Source organism: Rhineura floridana, chromosome 5, assembly GCF_030035675.1.
Source record: "Rhineura floridana isolate rRhiFlo1 chromosome 5, rRhiFlo1.hap2, whole genome shotgun sequence".
In the NCBI taxonomy this organism is placed as follows: Eukaryota; Metazoa; Chordata; class Lepidosauria; order Squamata; family Rhineuridae; genus Rhineura; species Rhineura floridana.
In genome coordinates, this window is record NC_084484.1 from 55,399,329 (window position 1) to 55,417,542 (window position 18,214).

The 18,214-nt window shown below is 41.2% G+C and overlaps 1 protein-coding gene across 3 annotated transcripts in view; it reads left to right on the plus strand.

The window, feature by feature from the left end:
- The window catches only part of FHL2 (four and a half LIM domains 2), a 49,245-nt gene extending 38,036 nt beyond the window's left edge, over positions 1 to 11,209 (plus strand). The window contains exons 4-6 of one of the 3 annotated variants that reach the window (XM_061626782.1): positions 5,400 to 5,569; positions 8,071 to 8,257; positions 10,165 to 11,208. In XM_061626782.1, the coding sequence (XP_061482766.1) occupies positions 5,400 to 5,569; positions 8,071 to 8,257; positions 10,165 to 10,316 (509 nt within the window). In that variant the 3' untranslated portion in view covers positions 10,317 to 11,208. Of the gene's footprint in view, positions 1 to 5,399; positions 5,570 to 8,070; positions 8,258 to 10,164 lie in introns of all 3 variants that reach the window. The other 2 variants (XM_061626781.1, XM_061626783.1) reach the window with 2 other exon arrangements.
- Positions 11,210 to 18,214: the final 7,005 nt, after the last annotated feature.

The window sequence follows — 18,214 nt, forward strand, 5'->3', positions numbered from 1 at the left end:
TGGAAGCTGATTGCGCATACAATTGCTTCATTCTCAGGTTTCACTGCCAAAACCTAGCAGCCTCTCAGCATCCTGAATCATGGATTCAAAGCCCAATTAAACATGCTTTGATTTTTGTTGTTGAATAGAATGAAATAGCTTGGCTGATGCAAGTGTTTTTACTGGCAGGGTCTGAGGGCAGTGCTGGAAATAGAAGGCAGGAGTGAATAGAGTTTTCTTTGCTCTTGCAAGTCAAGAAGGCAATGTGTAATCAGCTGATGATAACTAGTGAGAAAAAAACCTTTTTGAACTGCCTCTCATGTCACTTATCCTCAGATTAATTTTTATGCTTGATGAGCCATGACATTAAAATTAGAGAGGTTTGGGTAACAAGATAGGAAAGTAGAAACCACAACTATGCAGCTATATTCAAAGCAGATGTCCAAAATCTATCACAGTTTTGCATTTGGTACAGTTCTCCTTCTCTCTCTCCTGCTATAGATAATAACAAATGCCCTAGATGATGTGTTATATATGCTATGTTAAAGCTTTGTTGAGATCACAGAAATGTAATTCAAGGCTTAAATGACAAACTATCTGTGCAAAAGTATAGGAGAGCATTTTTTTCTGGCTAGGGTTAATGCCATGGCCTCTATGATGATGGAAGGATGCTTCCGAGGCACACCTTATGATCAGAGACTGTGTCCATGTGGTTCTGGTGCTGTGGAGTCTATAGCGCACATGCTTTTACATTGTAATTTTTATAAGGGTGTGAGGAACAGGCTCCTGCATCCCATTTTGCAACACTTTCCTGGTTGAGCTGATGGAGTTCTTTTGAAAATATATTTAAACTGTAATAGTCCCTATGTCATTTTAAATGTTGCCAAATTTTTAAGCATTTTTATTGACACTAGGACTAAATGCTTGCTGATTGGCAGTTTATAGAGCAATTGATTTTAATGTTTGTTCAATTGTTTGTAATGGTCGCTGGATCAATAAACATATTTGGCATTCAGCTTAAATGAAACTGCACATTCGGTAGATGCAAGGAAAAACAAGAGTCCAAAAATGTGCCCTTCATAATCTGCAGCAGCTGTGGCTTTAGTGTTTTAAACGATCCCATGCAAATTGCTAGCATTCCCTATTGAAACAGAACTGGCATTACACGCATAGAAGAAGGCAAAGGAGAGATCTTTAGCAGGCATAGGCTGGCCCTACCATTAAGCAAAGTAAGGTGGCCAAGTCAGGTGGCAGATGCTGAAGGATAGGCAGTGGCAGAGCCTCTCAGAGGCCCAGAGTGGCCCAGGCCACTACCAGCTTTTGAGACCCCTAGCCAGATATTATAATAATTATAATAAAATGATTACACACAAAAACAAAATAAGGCACTAAAAAGTGTGAGTGGTTTGTTGGTATAATCAGATGATCATCACGGTCTAGTCTTGTATCATCAGAACCAATATATTTGTATTAATATTTATGAACATTTTAAACTCTTATTAAACTGTTTTTCATATTGTATGTTATATTGTCGTGACCTGCCCTGGGACCTTCTGGTAAGGTGGGTTACAAATTTAACAACAATACAAAATCTATTATCAATTAATCATATCTCTCAGTTGCTTAAATTTGAAACTCTACTCTGAGAATGTGAGTGTGTCACATTTTGGTCTGATGCACATAAAAACAAGTTGTGAAACTTATCAAATGCCAAAACGCTAACAAGTGTCTAAATCTGAGCCCCACTTTGAGCTTGAGGCCCAGGCCAAATGGCCCTCTTGGCCCTGGGGAGTGGTGGTGGTGGTCTGTTGAATCAGAGATGTACATGCCACCTGCCTTGCTCTGTGTTCTCCAAGTTAACCTGCTGCCGTTGTCTCTGTTGGAGGACTCTGTTCTGTCATCAGTATTAAAGTATGATTCAGTCTGGTTGGGTTTTGTAAATGGAATGCAGAAGGAGGGGGAGCTGTCCTGAATACTGCCTCAGGCAGCAGTGTTGTGGGCCAGGGGAGTATCTCTTCATTGTATCATCTTCACAGACCATTTCACCTCTGTAAACTCCCTGAAACCTTTTTCAGTCCCCTTAGTGGATTTTGGAAGAGGATGAAATGTAACTTTCCAGAAAACTTGGGCTACCCATTTCCTTTTTTGGAATCCCACCATCACCACTACCACAACCACCTCTACAGGAAAAAACAGTACAGCCTGGCAACTATAGCTGCATACGTACCATATCTAAAACACATTGCTTCCCCCAATTGTAGGGGAATTGTAGTTTACCCTTCCCAGAGCTACAATTTCCAGCAGCCTTATCAGACTATAGTTCCCAGAATTCTTTGGGGGAAGTTATGTGCTTGAAATGTAGGATGCATACACAGCCTATAACAAGGACTGTGGTATCCTGATGATCAGAAGTTCTCTAACCTCTCCCTCAGGGGGAGGGAAAATGCTGATATTTTTTCATGGGTGATATCCAGCATTAGCCATCCTCACCCATTGAAATCAGTGTTCTTAAGCTATTGATTTTAATGGGTCTTTGCTGGGTATGAATAATATTGAATATCATCCCATATATTTAATTTAACACTGAACAAAAATTGCAAGAATAATTATACAGAGGGATGCAGCTACATAGAGTACATGCAATACAATAGTCAATAAACAAGCAAACAATACCTCATTACTTGATATCTGAATATCCTTTTCTGTATAGGAAAGGAGGATATTACAGGTACTTTATTTTGCCAGTGTGGTATATTAAATGTAGCATAATAATCTTGCTAGCTTGCAGTGGCCAGCGGGGTGATACCCGCATTGTTGGTATGCAGATATATTGTCGCCATCTTCCATCTAAGGAGGCTGCAGAGGTCCCAGATAGAATGCAATAAAACCATACCATAGTAGTGAGGATGGAATAAGAACTGAAAACATCTCAGCAGCACTTCAAAGATGGGAACTCATGAAACCACCCAGCTCTATTAGTTATCTGATCTGCTTTGTTTAATGGAACATCCTTTCGTGCCTTCAGGGACTGATGCTTTAGCTCTATCTAACCTTTTTTTTAAGAACAATCACATCAGCACTAAATATAGTATAATTATGTCTTTATTAAGGTAGCAAATTAATAAACTGATAGGACGTGAAAAGTCATTTAAAATGTCACGGAGCAAGATAATTATCTGTTAACACATTTGTTACATTGCTTGTATGCCAATTACAGCACACTTCAGCATTCTTGAAAGTCTCTTTCAACGTACAGCTTACTCTAAGAAAGACAAATCCTGCTCTGATACATGAAGATATTAGTATCACTGAAAGTATCACTGAAAGCTGTGTGCAGTTCTTACAGAAGTAATAGCACTTTGTCCTTAAACTGCACCCAACCAATAATATGGTTGATTTACTATAAACTAGTACACCCTTTAACATTGCCCTTTCAAAGACCAAATGAGGTGTGCTTGAAATATTTAAATACAAAATTTAGTTATGGCCTAAGTTTTTTTCCTGCTGTGGTTCTTTTCCAGAGAATGAATGAATGAACATATGTGTGTACACCCTGCAGGAATCCATATTGACTCATTTATTTGTGAGCAAATCTAAGCCTCAGAATATGGTTGCTTCCTGACAATCACTTTATTGAGCATTCTTGGTAGTTCAGCTACCCCCAGGGGTTCAGTGAGCGTGAAACTTGGGAGAGGATATTATCTGTGGTAGCCCCTAAGCTGTGGAAGTTCCTCCCCACAAAGGTTCATCTGGCACTTCATTATGTAGTTTTCAACATATGCCAAAGATGCATCTCTATTATTATTATTATTATTATTATTATTATTATTATTATTATTATTATTATTATTATTATTACCTCGCCTTTTGGCCAGAGGTCCTCAAGGCAACTTACAAAAAACACAAATATAAAAATACAATATAAAATACATCAATAAAACAATACAATTTACAAAATACAATTTACAAAAGTTAAATAACTGCTCTTAAGGCTAACAATGTAAAATGCACAACACATGAGGGAAAAGGGACAGGGAAGAACAAGGAAAAAAGCACACTCAGGCACCAGTTCTCAAATTACAGTTCTTATCATGACCAGCTGGAATGGAAGCAGGTAGTCTGAGAGCATGGTGGCTACTGGAGAGGGCAAGGGCAACTAGTCACTCAGCAGAGGCGATGGAACAGCTTTACCCTTGCCTTTGCCACCAGAGATATATTTTAGGACCCATTCTGTGCTCTTGGTTGTAAACTGTTTTAACTATTTTTAATATTGTATTTTTAAATTGATGTAACCCATCCTGGGAACTTGATTGTGGTGATGGGTGGTGATGGGTGGGTTAGAAATGTGATGATGATCATGATCATAACCATCCGGATTTTTGTACGAAGTCTGCAAACAAATCTGAAAGGTTACACATATCCAACTGGTTTGTCCCACTCTAGCAATCATTTTTACAACCAGAGATGAAAGTTTAGGAGTCACTTAAGAGATCGTTCAGACCCACCCCCAAATCAAAAACTGTCAAAGGCAGGAAACAGGCTGAAGATAGCTGAAGAGAGTAGGGAAACAGAATTGGAGAAAAATGAATGGTAGGAATCTATTAGAGGGCCTAAATTGTAAGAGATGCAGAAGAGGGCTAGGTAATTATTAGACGATCATCAGCAAAGGGAAAAGATGGACGCAAAATGCAATAAGGCTCAGGGCATATAGTAGTTGGTAGTGTCAGGATGGAGCTAGATAGTTACCCCAGGCTATAAACGGATTATGAGGCTTTTCATGTTGATGAGGCCAGCCTCTTCAGCGCTTCAACAGTTTCTGTGCAGCTTGAAGAGACTGTCCTCTACTCAAGCCTCCATAGAAACAAAAGGGACCAATCTCAATGGGCGGTGGCTTGGTACTTTGCATGAACACAGGCATGAGGATGCCAAATTCCACTCAGTGTGGCCATAACAAGCTAGAATGCTTCTCCAAGGCTGAGAGAAGTGACTGATGTTAGCACAAAGCAGAGAACTGTGGGAAGGGATGACAGAAAACCAAAATCTGAAGAAAAGAGTGTTTTGCCTGGAGGAAAAGTCACTAGTAAAGTTTGATGACTGCCACACAACAGCCACAATCCAACCCATATTGTTTTAACAGTCTTGCCCTGCATCCATTGTGAGAGATGACTCAAGAACGAACTCTACATGTAACTCATCATCTGTGCATTTTAGGCATAAAACCAACCTGGATCTGAGTCTAAGGAATGTAACAGTTGTAGGAATATAAACATTCACTGCTCCTACTAAGCCAAGCTTCCTGCTGAGTGTACCCAGCTTCTCCTTGAGTGCTAACTGGAAAATGGAGCCCATTTCTACTTACCTTTTCACTGCAGAGCAACTTGAATGCTGAGATGGAATTTCATATTATGGTCTTCTCTTAGGTACTCGCAAGATGGAATATAAAGGGAACAGCTGGCACGAGACCTGCTTTATTTGCCATCGGTGCCAGCAGCCAATTGGAACGAAGAGTTTCATCCCCAAAGACAATCAAAATTTCTGTGTGCCCTGCTATGAGAAGCAGTTTGCAATGCAGTGTGTCCAGTGCAAGAAGGTATTGTTTGTTCCTTCATGCAGTATCTCTGTCAATCTGTAAGAAGCATGTACATGGCAACATGTCCATTTCAAAATCTTGTCCACTTTAGTTTGCACCAAAATCGCAATCCAGCTCTGTATCTCCTTCAAACGTCAGTACTAACATTTACAAAGTTTCAGATGCTTGAAATATGCTGCTTATTAAAATTACAGTATCTGTCAGCATTTCAGCTAACTTAAAGACAACCAGTCTTCAAAACATTTGGTTATACAGAGGAATTATAGCAGGAGCCCCAGCAAAGGAGATTCTTACACGATCCAGAGCAGAACAAATACAGCAGTTGGATGAGAACAGTTGGAAAATAATTTATAGGCCATAAAAGAGACCAAATAAGGATTTTAATGATAGCACAGTTTTGAACAAGCATGCAGGATATTTAGATAGTCTAGGGGGCATTTGCCCCCCCCACCTATATGTTTCAGACCACATGTGATTATTCTTCAGGATCACACATTCTTCCATGTATTTCAGAAGTGGCTCACTGGGTGGAGTGGAGCTGCTGCACTAGCTTCCTGACAAATGGGAGGAGGGGAAGGGGCAAAGTGGCAGGGAGGTGGAAGCACTGCAAGAGCAGAAGGGGCAAAGTGGCAGGGAGGTGGAAGCACTGCAAGAGCACCACTGGAGCCAATCTGGTGCGCCTGTCAAAGCGTTTGCACTGAGCGCAACCTCCTGGTATGCAATGGTGGCCCATCTGCCAGGGATCTAGCACAGTAGCTCTGCTCCACCCAGAGAGCTACTTCTGATGTATTTGTGAGGTATAATAAATTGGGTATTTTTAAACAAAAGAATATATACTGCTTTCCCAGGGGCCATAGGATATCAGGAATATATAGGATATATCAACATTGGAGGCAGAGCCACTGCAGAAGCCTCCAACACCGTGGCCCAACCTACCTTGGAGCTCCAAAAGGGGGCAAGTCATGGGTGTGCTGGAGGAGGACTGAAAATGGCTTGGATCCCATGCATTTCTGGTCCCCCAACAGCCCTCCCAAACTGGAGCAGGTCTGACCCTCTCTCATTCTCTCTCTTCTTCCCCTCCCATTGTTTCCAGCAGGAGGGAACTGTCCGTTTTTTCAATCCTGCCAAATGAATGGATTACAAGAACACTCCTTTGACCTTGTTTCTGCCCTGCTGGAGTGAGCTTGTCGGGGCATTGGATGGGCAGTTAAACAGCCGCTAGGTTCTCCCCACCACTACAGCCTTAGGCTGCTGATCTATATGCACTGATTTCTAAGTCTCATAGAAGTCAATAGGGCTACTAGACCTTAGGACTGCTTTGTGAATTTTGACTGGCTCCAAGATCTATGCTGAACCTTGCTGTGAGCACCGCCACCCCTTGTTGAAACCTGAAATGGTGCCAAGATGGCAAGAGCAGTAACAAACTTGCTCAAAGATGCAAAGTTATAACCTCATTAGTGTACAGAGTGCTTTTGCCTGGCTGGCATGTGTCCTTGAACTCTCAGCATGCCTCTTGCTTGCCTAGGTGGAGAACAGAGAAAGGGCCGTTTGAGTGTGCTTGGAAACTAGCCTACTGTACAAAGGCAGTATTTGCATTTTTTGCTCTGCCTACTTTTGTCTCTGGCCCCACCCACCACTGGCAAAGGGCACCCTGATGGTTGCTCAGAAGAGGAAACAGCTCTCAGGCTGTAAATGATTCCCCAGCCCTGCTTTACGGAGTATAGGGCTCTGCCATGAGAAGCTTGCAATCTGAAACCTGAGTTGAGGAAGCAATCGAGGAGAGGAGGGAGGAAAGAACTTAACAGGAGAAGGATGTGCAGTAGGGATGGGTGAGAATTTCTATTCAGTTGGCACTTCAAGCAGAATTTCTGAAACAATATGAAAACTGAAACAAAGCCATCCTCCGAAATTCGCATTTATTAGAATTTTGGGATGCAGTTGGCCAACTAAACAACATTTACAAAAATGCATATATTAGGAGAAAGTGTGCATAAAAATGAACACATGAGTGAAAATAACATGCAAAAAGGCATGAAATGATGAGGAACGGCTTGCAAAAATGTGTACTTTGGTCAAAACCGCCTACAAAAATGTGTTTTTTTGGAGAAATTTGCACTAAAATACTGAATTTTCATGAGGATTAAAAAAAAATTGCAGATCAGTGTAGAAATGTAGAGAACTGAATTTAACATTGGAAAAATGAGAATCAGATAGAACCGAAACAAACAGCGCTTCCCATTCCTCATGAGCAGTGCCTTGAAGCCCCTTGCATTTGGGCTTCGTTACCAGCCCAGCTACAGGAGGGCATGGGTACAAAGAGGTTGTCCGTTGTTTTGCAGAAAAGGTGCATTTTGAGGAGGGATTCAGGTATTTTGAGGAATGAATATTTTTCTCAACCTTTGCGTCAAGGCTAGCTTTGCTGCTTCTTTCTTAAAATTTTGCAACATGAAAGAAAGCAAAACAAATCAAGAACTCCTCTTATCTTTTACGTGATTGAACAGCCAATTACCACAGGAGGAATTACTTACCGGGAGCAGCCATGGCACAAGGAATGCTTTCTGTGCACTGGGTGCAAAAAGCAGCTATCTGGACAACGCTTTACTTCCCGGGATGAGTTTGCCTATTGTTTGAACTGCTATTGCAGCCTCTATGCTAAGAAATGTGCTGGATGCACCAATCCAATCAGTGGTGAGTATCTTGTTAACATTTTGTTTGAAAATAGAATGATAGCACCACAAAAATAGCATTGATCAGTTCAGGATAGAGCTTGTTATGGGACACATAACAAGGGGAAGGGCCATAGCTCAGTGATAGAGCATCTGCTTTGCATACAGAAGGTCCCAGCTTCAATCCGTGGCATCTCCAGGAAGGGCAGGGAGAGATTATGCCTTGAACCCTGGAGAGCTGCTGTCAGTCAGCGTAGGTAATACTGAGCTAGATGGACCAATGGTCTGACTCAGTATAAGGTGCTTCCTATGTTCCTAAAGTACTGCAACTGGATTTGATAGTGCTTCAAATTAAAAACACAGCAGCTTGAACTGGGCCATGGCTTTGAGTGATGCAGCCCAAAGTAGAACAATTCAGAAATGCAATGATTGCAGCCGTTTTAGGTTGTATCCAACTAAGCTCTAGTGAGAGCAGACCCATTGAAATGCATGGACCTAAGTAATTCATGTCCATTCATTTCAATGGGTCCTCTCTGACTATGACTAAAGTGGATGTAACCCTTCATTATTTAATAAAGTATGCTGCTGCATATACATTTTGGGTTGGCAAAAGTTCCACAAGGAAGACAAATAGCTACTCGCAAATGGAGCATGGAGTTTCACTTTTCCTGCACAATGCTCTAGATGCCACCACATATCAATGGCCAGAGAGACAATAGAGGGGGAGGGCTATTGTCTTCATGCAGGGCCAGTGTCAGCGCCTGGCATCTTTGGGCACTTTGCAGGGCTTAGCAGGGCCCTCTGCTGATGCCTGTCCTGTGTCCCCTTAATATTTTTTGTCTGGCCTAGCACTCTGAATGGCCCTAGGGAGGTGGATCTAGCCATCCTTTCAATGCCGACAACTTAGTGTCACTCTGGGGCATTGAGACAAATTCAAAGGTCCTGCCACCTAGCACTGCTTAGAACTCTGCTATCATAGCTGTACTGGGGCCCCTCTGACAAAGCAGGAGTGTACCAGAGGACATTTTGCCTGGGGTTCTTCTCAAACCTCATGAATCACCATCATCCCAATAGTAAGTAATCTTAATTAAAACCAAGAAGCATCTGTGTCTAATTGTTCTTGACTATTCCTCTTTTAATTATACATCTTACTAGCTCACAGCTGTGTATGACATTTGAACTTTCCCAGGTACTGGCCTCTCCCAGAGGATTGAACAACCATTGTTAACCTCTCACCTTTCTATCCAGACATCTTCTCTGCACATTGTCTTGGCTGGTTTTCCATTACCCAGATTGCTGCACAAAGTTGCTGAATTGTAGCTATTCTCATAAGTATCCCTGGCATTTTGCTGTGAAGATGGAGATTGCAGTGTGTTACTGAATGGTGCCCATGATATCACTGCCAATCATTGCACTACCTCTTCACTTGCCTTGAATGATCCTGTGATCAAGCACAAGGCTTTGGTAAAACCAACAAACATGAAGAAGTGGAATCTCCCATATCAACAAACCTTTCCCATTCCATTGCAGGTGATTATTCTTGCTTATGTTACTGGTGGTAGAAGAGATCTAGATCAGGGACAGGGAATCGCTGATCCTCTAGACGTTGCTAGACCACAGTTTCCATCATCCCTGGCCATTGGCCATATTGGCTGGGGCTAATGGGAGCTGGAGTTCAGCAACTTCTGTTCTGAAAGGCCACAGGTTGCTGACCCCTCCCTGTAGGGACTGACAGAAGTTTAGAATCCTGCATGGAGAATCATTCATGGCAAAGTTATGTGGATGGTCTGTTTATTTAGACACAACTTTGCCACATGTTTAGATCCAAAGAATTTTCTTCATGACCAAAAATGGTGTGAGAATCTGACAAAAATGACTTCACAGAAGGTGATCCATGATTTCTTCTTAAGACTTATTTTGCTTTTTCAGGGCTTGGAGGTACCAAGTATATCTCATTTGAGGAACGCCAGTGGCACAATGATTGTTTCAACTGCAAGAAGTGCTCCCTATCATTAGTGGGCCGTGGTTTCCTCACAGAGAGGGATGACATTCTGTGTCCTGAGTGTGGGAAGGACATTTAAAGTGTGAAAAAATAAAATAATATTAAGTTCTTACAAAGGCATATATTTTCTAAAGTAAGCAATGATGTGTATGAGTTTTGGTCAGAAGTGAAAAACATTGTGTCTTGTTTTTCTGCAATATATATTTCATCCATTAACTTTTTCTTTTCTAGACTGTAGATATGCATTGGAGAAGGGAAAGACAAAAGAGAGGGAAGGTGATTTTGACATCAGGCAATACATTTAATTTATGCATCAAGACTAGTCCATATACTGAGTTGTGAGTTGCTCAGATATTTATGGATAAAGCTGAACAAAGCAGGAAGTGTGCTATTGTACTTATTTTCCACTCATGAGCTTCCCATAAGTATCTGTCAAGCCACCATGGGAAACAGGATGTTTGAATGAATGGGCCTTCGGTTTGATCCCAAAGGGCTCATGTTCTTAGCAATACAAATTTCTCTTCAAACGATGTATGCAGTGTAAAGTGAACATCAGTTTTGAAATGGAGATTCCTTACAGATTGCAGGGGCCACTGTTTGGAGTGTTGATAGGTCAGGCATCAATATTTATTACATCCAAGGTGGCAAATGTGTAGGTGATAATATGACTGTAGAGTATGTAGGTTCAATCAGAAATAGTACGTTTTGTGCCATGCCTTAAAATAAGGGATTAAGGATGTAATTCTATGCACACTTTCATTAGAATAACTCCCACTGAACTGGATTGGGATTTATTCCACATAAATGCACATTGGAACAGGTTGCATGAGGTTTAAATCAATGTAAATCTGCAACACATTATTACACCATATTGCAAGGCCATTGCAAAGTACATTTTTCAGTTTTTAGTACTTGTTTTGAAATTTCATTGCACCTTGTATTTTATGAAGTAATAAATGTATTTCCAAGGAAGTCTGCTGTATTTTAGTGAAGTTGATATTTTAAAATTTACTGTCAACAAACGTTAGCATTTAAGTAAAGCTTAGATAAACTCCTTTTATTTGAAAAAGGATGAATCCATATAAACAGCAAACAAAGCAAAATCCCAAATGTTCTCATTGAGCCCATTACAATATAGAAGCACTACATGTTTGCAAGAATGCTTTGGAAAGTAACAGCAAATGGCTGTCTGCTCTAGATACAGACAGAAAATTGTCCTTGTTTTCTGAAATATTAAGCAATAACACAAACTAAGAGCAGTTACACTACTGGAAATATTTAGAATTGAAATGTATCTGCAATGCCAATATAATATTGCTCCAGTGTCTGCTGTTCAGCATGCTTTTGCAACCAGTAACTTCAGGCACTGATCAGAACTGATTCTGAATTTCATAGGTAACCAAGAGGCAGATTAGGTGCAGCCTCCTTTGATTTACAGTGTTATACATAACTATTAGCAGGGCTTGTGAAGGAGGCTTTTTCTTCCTAGCTCAAGGATAAGGTAGCCAAGATTGGTATTTTTGCTCCTTGCTTGAACTTCATTTGATAAAGTGGTGTCAGCCCCTGCTGTCTGACAATGATACTTTACATTGTATTAAATAGATAGCTGTCTAATTTAAGTTGTCTAGTAAATATGGCATTCATTTCATCTCAGTTCTTCAAAACATGGGATGGGTACAAAATACCACATAACTAATTAGGTGCATCTAGCATGGCTTTAGGCTTGAATGTCTTAGAACAGCAGTTCCATGCTACAGGGAAAGCACTCTTGAAACAGACTGCATACATAGCATACATTTAAAGCATGACTTCCCTCAAAGAATCCTGGCAATTGTAGTTTACAATTCCCAGCAATTCCCTTCACAAACTACAGCTCCCAGGGTTCTTTGGGCAAAGTCATGTGCTTTAAATGTATGGTGTGTACGTTGTCTGAAAGAACTTTGAGAACCAGTGTGTGATATCGTACAGGAGCCTGCCTTTAGCTACATCTATATATAGCTTGTAATGGAAGAGGGAAGGCTAGAAGACCCTACTTACATCCTTCCTTGCACAACTGCCTGGTAAGGTAGGCCAGCTGTGTCCCAAACTATCCAATAATCACTGCCACCACCCTCATTCCCTCAAAGTTTGCAGTCCCCAGACAGGAGGGAATTCTAGGACTCTCATGTATTCACTTAAACCAGGATTTTGAGATAGCACCCAGTTTCCTGACTCTCTCTGGAACAAAAGAAGCTTGCTTTTCTCCACCAAGGTCCCACTCAGCTTACAAGGGGCACTGAGCTGGCACTGTGTCTCTCATAGATCAGAATGGCCTGCTTTTCATGGTCAACCCCAATCCTCTCTTTGCAGCATGAACAAAGTGATTTGGGCTCGGGGGAGCTTCACAACGACCCTGTGAGTTTGGCAACCATGCACACAGACCCAACTGTCAAATTATAGAGTATTTATTAAGAACAAAAAAGAAAGGAGCAGGACAAGTGGACAAAGCAGAATATTGAAAATAAAGAGCTCTTTAGCTCAAATCTATCTATCCTTGCTACTTACAAAGCAGACTTCTGGTCTCCTCATGAGTAACACACCTTGATAGCCAGTTGTCAGTTCTGTGATTGACAGGACCATATTTCTTTAAGGGTTTCCTACCCTTAAAAGACCCTGTTGTCTTTGATTGGCAGCTGTCATCTGATGGCCAATCATGTCACACCTCACTGTTTCTCAGGTAGTCCATTTGCACCTTTTGAGAACTGGGGAAATGGCTATCTGGTGTTAAGCATCACAATCTCCTCAATGTTGCTGCCAGCCAGAACCCATTCTGGAATTGTGGATCTTGGGATTTGGTTGGGAGTATGGGCCTGGCTCACAAAGCCCAGATGTGGGGAACCTCTGGACCTCTAGTTGTTGCTCAGCTCCAGTTTCCATCAGTCCCAGCAACCATGTCCAATGGCCAGGGATAGTGGGAGGTATAGTTCTTTAACATCTGGAGGGCCAAAGGTTCTCCACACCTGGTATAACTCTTTGGATCCCAGCCACACTTTTAAAAATTTCTCACATGCATCAGTAACAGAAAGTTTTCTACTTTTCATACAGTCAGGATTAGATCTCTCAAACACTACAGGGAAAGCATCTCAAAATGTGTGTAGACCATAATCATTCATAATAATCATTCATGTTTCAGGGCAGAATTCCACCCTGTTTAAAGGAGGCAGTAATAAGACCTTTACTGAAAAAACCCTCCCTGGACCCTGCACTATTAGTTAACTATCGCCCAGTCTCCAATATTCCTTTTTTGGGCAAGATAATAGAGCGGGTGGTGGCTACCCAAATCCAGAGGTTTTTGGATGAAACGGACTACTTAGATCCATTCCAATCTGGTTTCAGGCCCGGTCATGGGACTGAGACGGCTTTGGTCGCCTTGGTGGATGACCTACGCAGGGAACTGGACAGGGGGAGTGTGTCCCTGTTAGTTCTACTGGATCTCTCAGCTGCTTTCGATACCATTGACCATGGTATCTTGTTGGGCCGCCTTGCTGGGATGGGACTTGGAGGCATGGTGCTCCAGTGGCTCTGGTCCTTTCTAGAGGGGCGAACCCAGAAGGTGGTCATGGGGGATGCCTGTTCGACTCCTTGGTCATTGACCTATGGGGTCCCTCAGGGTTCAGTTTTGTCCCCCATGTTGTTTAATATTTATATGATACCGCTGGGAGAGGTTATCCGGAGTTTTGGGGTTCAGTGCCACCAATATGCAGATGACACCCAACTCTACTTCTCTTTTCCACCTAATGAAACCAAGGAAGCCGTCCAAACTCTAAACCGATGCCTGGTATCAGTGGTGGACTGGATGAGGATGAACAGGCTGAAATTAAATCCTGACAAGACAGAGGTGCTCCTTGTCAGTCGGAGGGCGGATCGGGGAATAGGGACCCAACTTGTGCTGGACGGGGTTACACTCCCCCTGAAATCACAGGTCCGCAGCTTGGGAGTACTCCTGGACTCGGCTTTGAGCCTGGAGGCACAGGCCTCGGCTGTAGCAGGGAGTGCTTTTGCTCAATTAAGACTGATACGCCAGCTGCGCCCGTTCCTTGATTTGTCAGACTTGACTATGGTGACACATGCACTAGTTACATCCTGATTAGACTACTGTAACGCGCTCTACGTGGGGCTGCCCTTGAAGACTGCTCGGAAACTTAAATTGGTACAAAGAGCTGCAGCCAGAATGTTAACTGGTGCTGGACTTAGAGAACGTACAACTCCTCTATTGTACCAGCTCCACTGGCTGCCAATTTGTTTCCGGGCACAATTCAAAGTGCTGGTTTTGACCTATAAAACTCTATACGGCCTAGGTCCAGGCTATCTGTTAGATCGTATCTCCCCTTATGAACCTGCTCGACCTTTGAGATCATGTGGTGAGACTCTTCTCTCTATCCCATCTTCTTCGCAAGTTTTTCTTGCGCAGACACAGCATACGGCCTTCTCAGTGGCTGCCCTAGATTATGGAACTCTCTCCCCAATGAGGTTTGTACGGCTCCCTCGTTATCGTCTTTTCGTACCCAGTTGAAGACTGTTTTATTTAGACGGGCTTTTAATTAATAACGTTTATCTGTTTTTAATCTATTTTGGATTTAATGTACTTTTAACTGTTTAATTGTATTCTTGTTTGATTTTAATTGTTTTGGTTTTTAGCCTATGTTTTAATTGTAAGCCGCCCTGAGTCTTTGGAGAAAGGGCGGGGTATAAATATCTTAAATAATAATAATAATAATAATAATAATAATAATAATAATAATCTTTTCAGGCAAAAAACCTATTTTCTGGAAAGAACTGTGCAAATCCATTTCTGGTATATGCTATTTTTCTCTGCATTGAAGTGTAATATTTATCTCAAACTCTCCAGTGGTTAACACAGAAGATTTAAAATACATATATAGACAGAACAGAAGACTAGAAAAAGTGGTATCTCTACCCAAGACAAATACTAAACTTTGAAGCAAGCAGTTCTGTGAGTACTTTCCTACCAATCATCTCATGGAAACCACTAATCACATATATAGTTGCTGCAGAGCGATTCAATGCTGAACAAATGAGTAAGCTCCAGAGCAAAACAAATAAATGAAAAGAAACCCTCAAATCAATCTTGGATTTATTTATTTTAATTTCCAAGATAGGAATATATATAATGTTATTTTTTTTGCAAGGAATGCTCTCCTACCAGGAATACATACTCCTAATCATAATCTGTTTTAGCTTCACCTACGCAAGGGATTCTTCTGTTATCTTTATTCAAAAACTGACAACCTAAGTCCCTTTACTGTGAGCACGCTATAGCTCTTTCACAATTTCAAGGAAATTTGCACATTGAGAGTAAATATGTGTAGGCATGCATTGACCATTAATTCATACTAATATAGCCATTTATTCATTAATAAGGTTGAGAATTTAAAAGCAAATTTACAGGCCACTGTCAGCCTGACTTTTAACACATTTGCCACTCATGCTATGCTTAGATCCGTGCCATAACACTGATCTTTGTATCAGAGATCATCTTCCCATGAGCCTTCACTGGCATTTATTACCCTCTGCTCACCTGATCTTAAGCAGAACATGAGGCCAGTTCCAGGGAAGCAGCATGGCAGATGTCACCCATGATGTTGCTGACATGTACACAATTAGCTTCCTATATAGACTACTAGATAATGTAGCAAGATACCATACCAATGGCTCAGAGAGAGATGCAGTGCTAGTGCAGAGAAATGCAATGAGATGCTATCCATGCAGTATGCCCATTATATGTTAGGGCATCTGTATGAGAGATATCATGAGATAAAGCTGTTTCTGGCAGAGCTGTGCTGCTGCTGTCATAAAATATAAAGCACACATTACTGGGCTGGATTCCAAGAGGGCCGGTCTTCCGTCTTCTTTCTACAGTGGGAATAGCTAGCAACTGCTTTTTGATTGTCATCAAACAAGGTAATGAGGAATATGTTTTATGCTGTTTTGAAGCAGTGGATACAGGAAGAAGCAATCAAGAGCTGATTTCTTTTGCATGGCTATGTATGCCAACATGTCAGTGTACTGATGATTGCTGCCCACTGACTCAATCTGCTTAGAACACTTTCCAGCCACTAATCTTAAAATGCTTGAAAAGCTTTCATAAAAGACCAATAACTATATAAAAAAGCCAACTCATAGTTACTTCACCACACAACTACTTATTTAAAAAATGGTCATGTGAACACATACTTGGGGTTACAAGTCCTGACCTGCTCCCCATCATCTTCATGACAGGGATACTAAACCAGGCCTAGCTTGTGTACATGTATTTAATTTAGGAAAAACTTGTTGACTGCAGAATAGGAATCCTTTGGGGCCTTTGCATGTGGGAATAATCATATTTACTTAAAATGAAAAGCAGATTTTTATTTCTTCTGTGTTCACTACCAATTTTATCTTCAGTTCAAGAGATTTAAAATAATCACTTAAAATTGAAGGGAACTGGAGTGCTGGGGAGAGGATCTGCTTATTTTGAATGTGTGCTGCAACTCCTAAAAAGCACAATGTACCCAGCCAAAACTAATTTTGCAGTTCTGAGAATGTGTGGCTACATAGATCAGAGATGCTCTTCAAAGCATAATGTAGCCAAACCATGACCAAGTGCATAAAACAAATAGAGAATTCAAAGTTTTAAGACTTTTTCCCAACAAAAACATTTCCACCTAAGTTTTATCCAGAGTAGGCCCTTTGAAATTAAAGGGCCTAAGTTAGTTGTGTCCATTCAATGGGTCCACTCTGAATGTGACCAACATTGGATACAAACCATTTCATGTAGGTATCACACACATGCATGCACACACAATTCCACTGAATCAACCACACAAGGCAGATCATAGAATCAGAACTGGAAGCTATTTTGTAGACTATCTAGTCCAATCCCTACCTGATGCATGAAATCCAGAGATGGTGCATTCCTAGCAGATGGCTGGCAAGCCTCTGCTTGAAGATTTCCAGTGGGCAACAACCCAATTTACTTTAGTAAATTGGTTCCATTGTTGAATAGCTCTTCCTGTCAAGAAAGTTTGCCAAATGTTCAGCTGAGACCCACCCTCTTATAAATTGGTAGTCCTGCTCTCTGGGACATAAAAGTAAAAGTCTTTGCCCTCTTACAGCCCTTTAGATAATTGCTTATTTGAATCATGCTATTAGATACCTTCTCAAGTTTTCTCTTCTCCAGGCTAAACATACACATATCCTTCAACCTTTCCTCATGAGACTTGTTTTCCATATGACTGACCATCCTTATTGCCCTTGTTTGTCTGTACCCTTCTTAAGGTACTGTCCAGAACCAGATGCAGTATTCCAGATGAGAGCTGACTAGTACAGAATAAAGTGCAACCCTTACTTCCTGTGACAAATCTGTGGTTGTTAGTGTAGCCTAACCTGCATCAGCTTTTTTTGCAGACTCACATTCAGCTCATGATCAATTACAATCCTAAGATCCTTTTCCCATGTACTGTTGCAAAAGCCAGGCACCCCACATCCTATAACCATGCATCTGAAGTTTTTGTGTGTCTAAATGCAAAACTTTGCATTTGTCTCTGCTCCCAATATAATTTTGTTAGCTTCTGTCATTTTCCATTTGATCAAGGACATTCTGAATTTTATTCCTGTACCTCCCAGTTTTGTGTCATCTGCAAATTTGATATGGATTTCCTTCAAATCTTCATCCAAGTCATTGATAAAAATATTGAAGAATAGCAGAACCAGGGTGGAGTCTTGTGCCACCCTCCTTGAAACCTCTCTCCAACACAGTTTTCCATCCAGTTGCAGATGATTATCTAGCTTACCAACTCGCTTCTACTAGTTTACCAGCCAAAATATCATGGAAGACTTCATCAAATACTTTTCTGAAAGCCAAGATAAATCATGTTCATAGCATTCCCACAATCCACTGTTAGAAACCAGATTTTTTTTTAAAAAAAGAAGTAA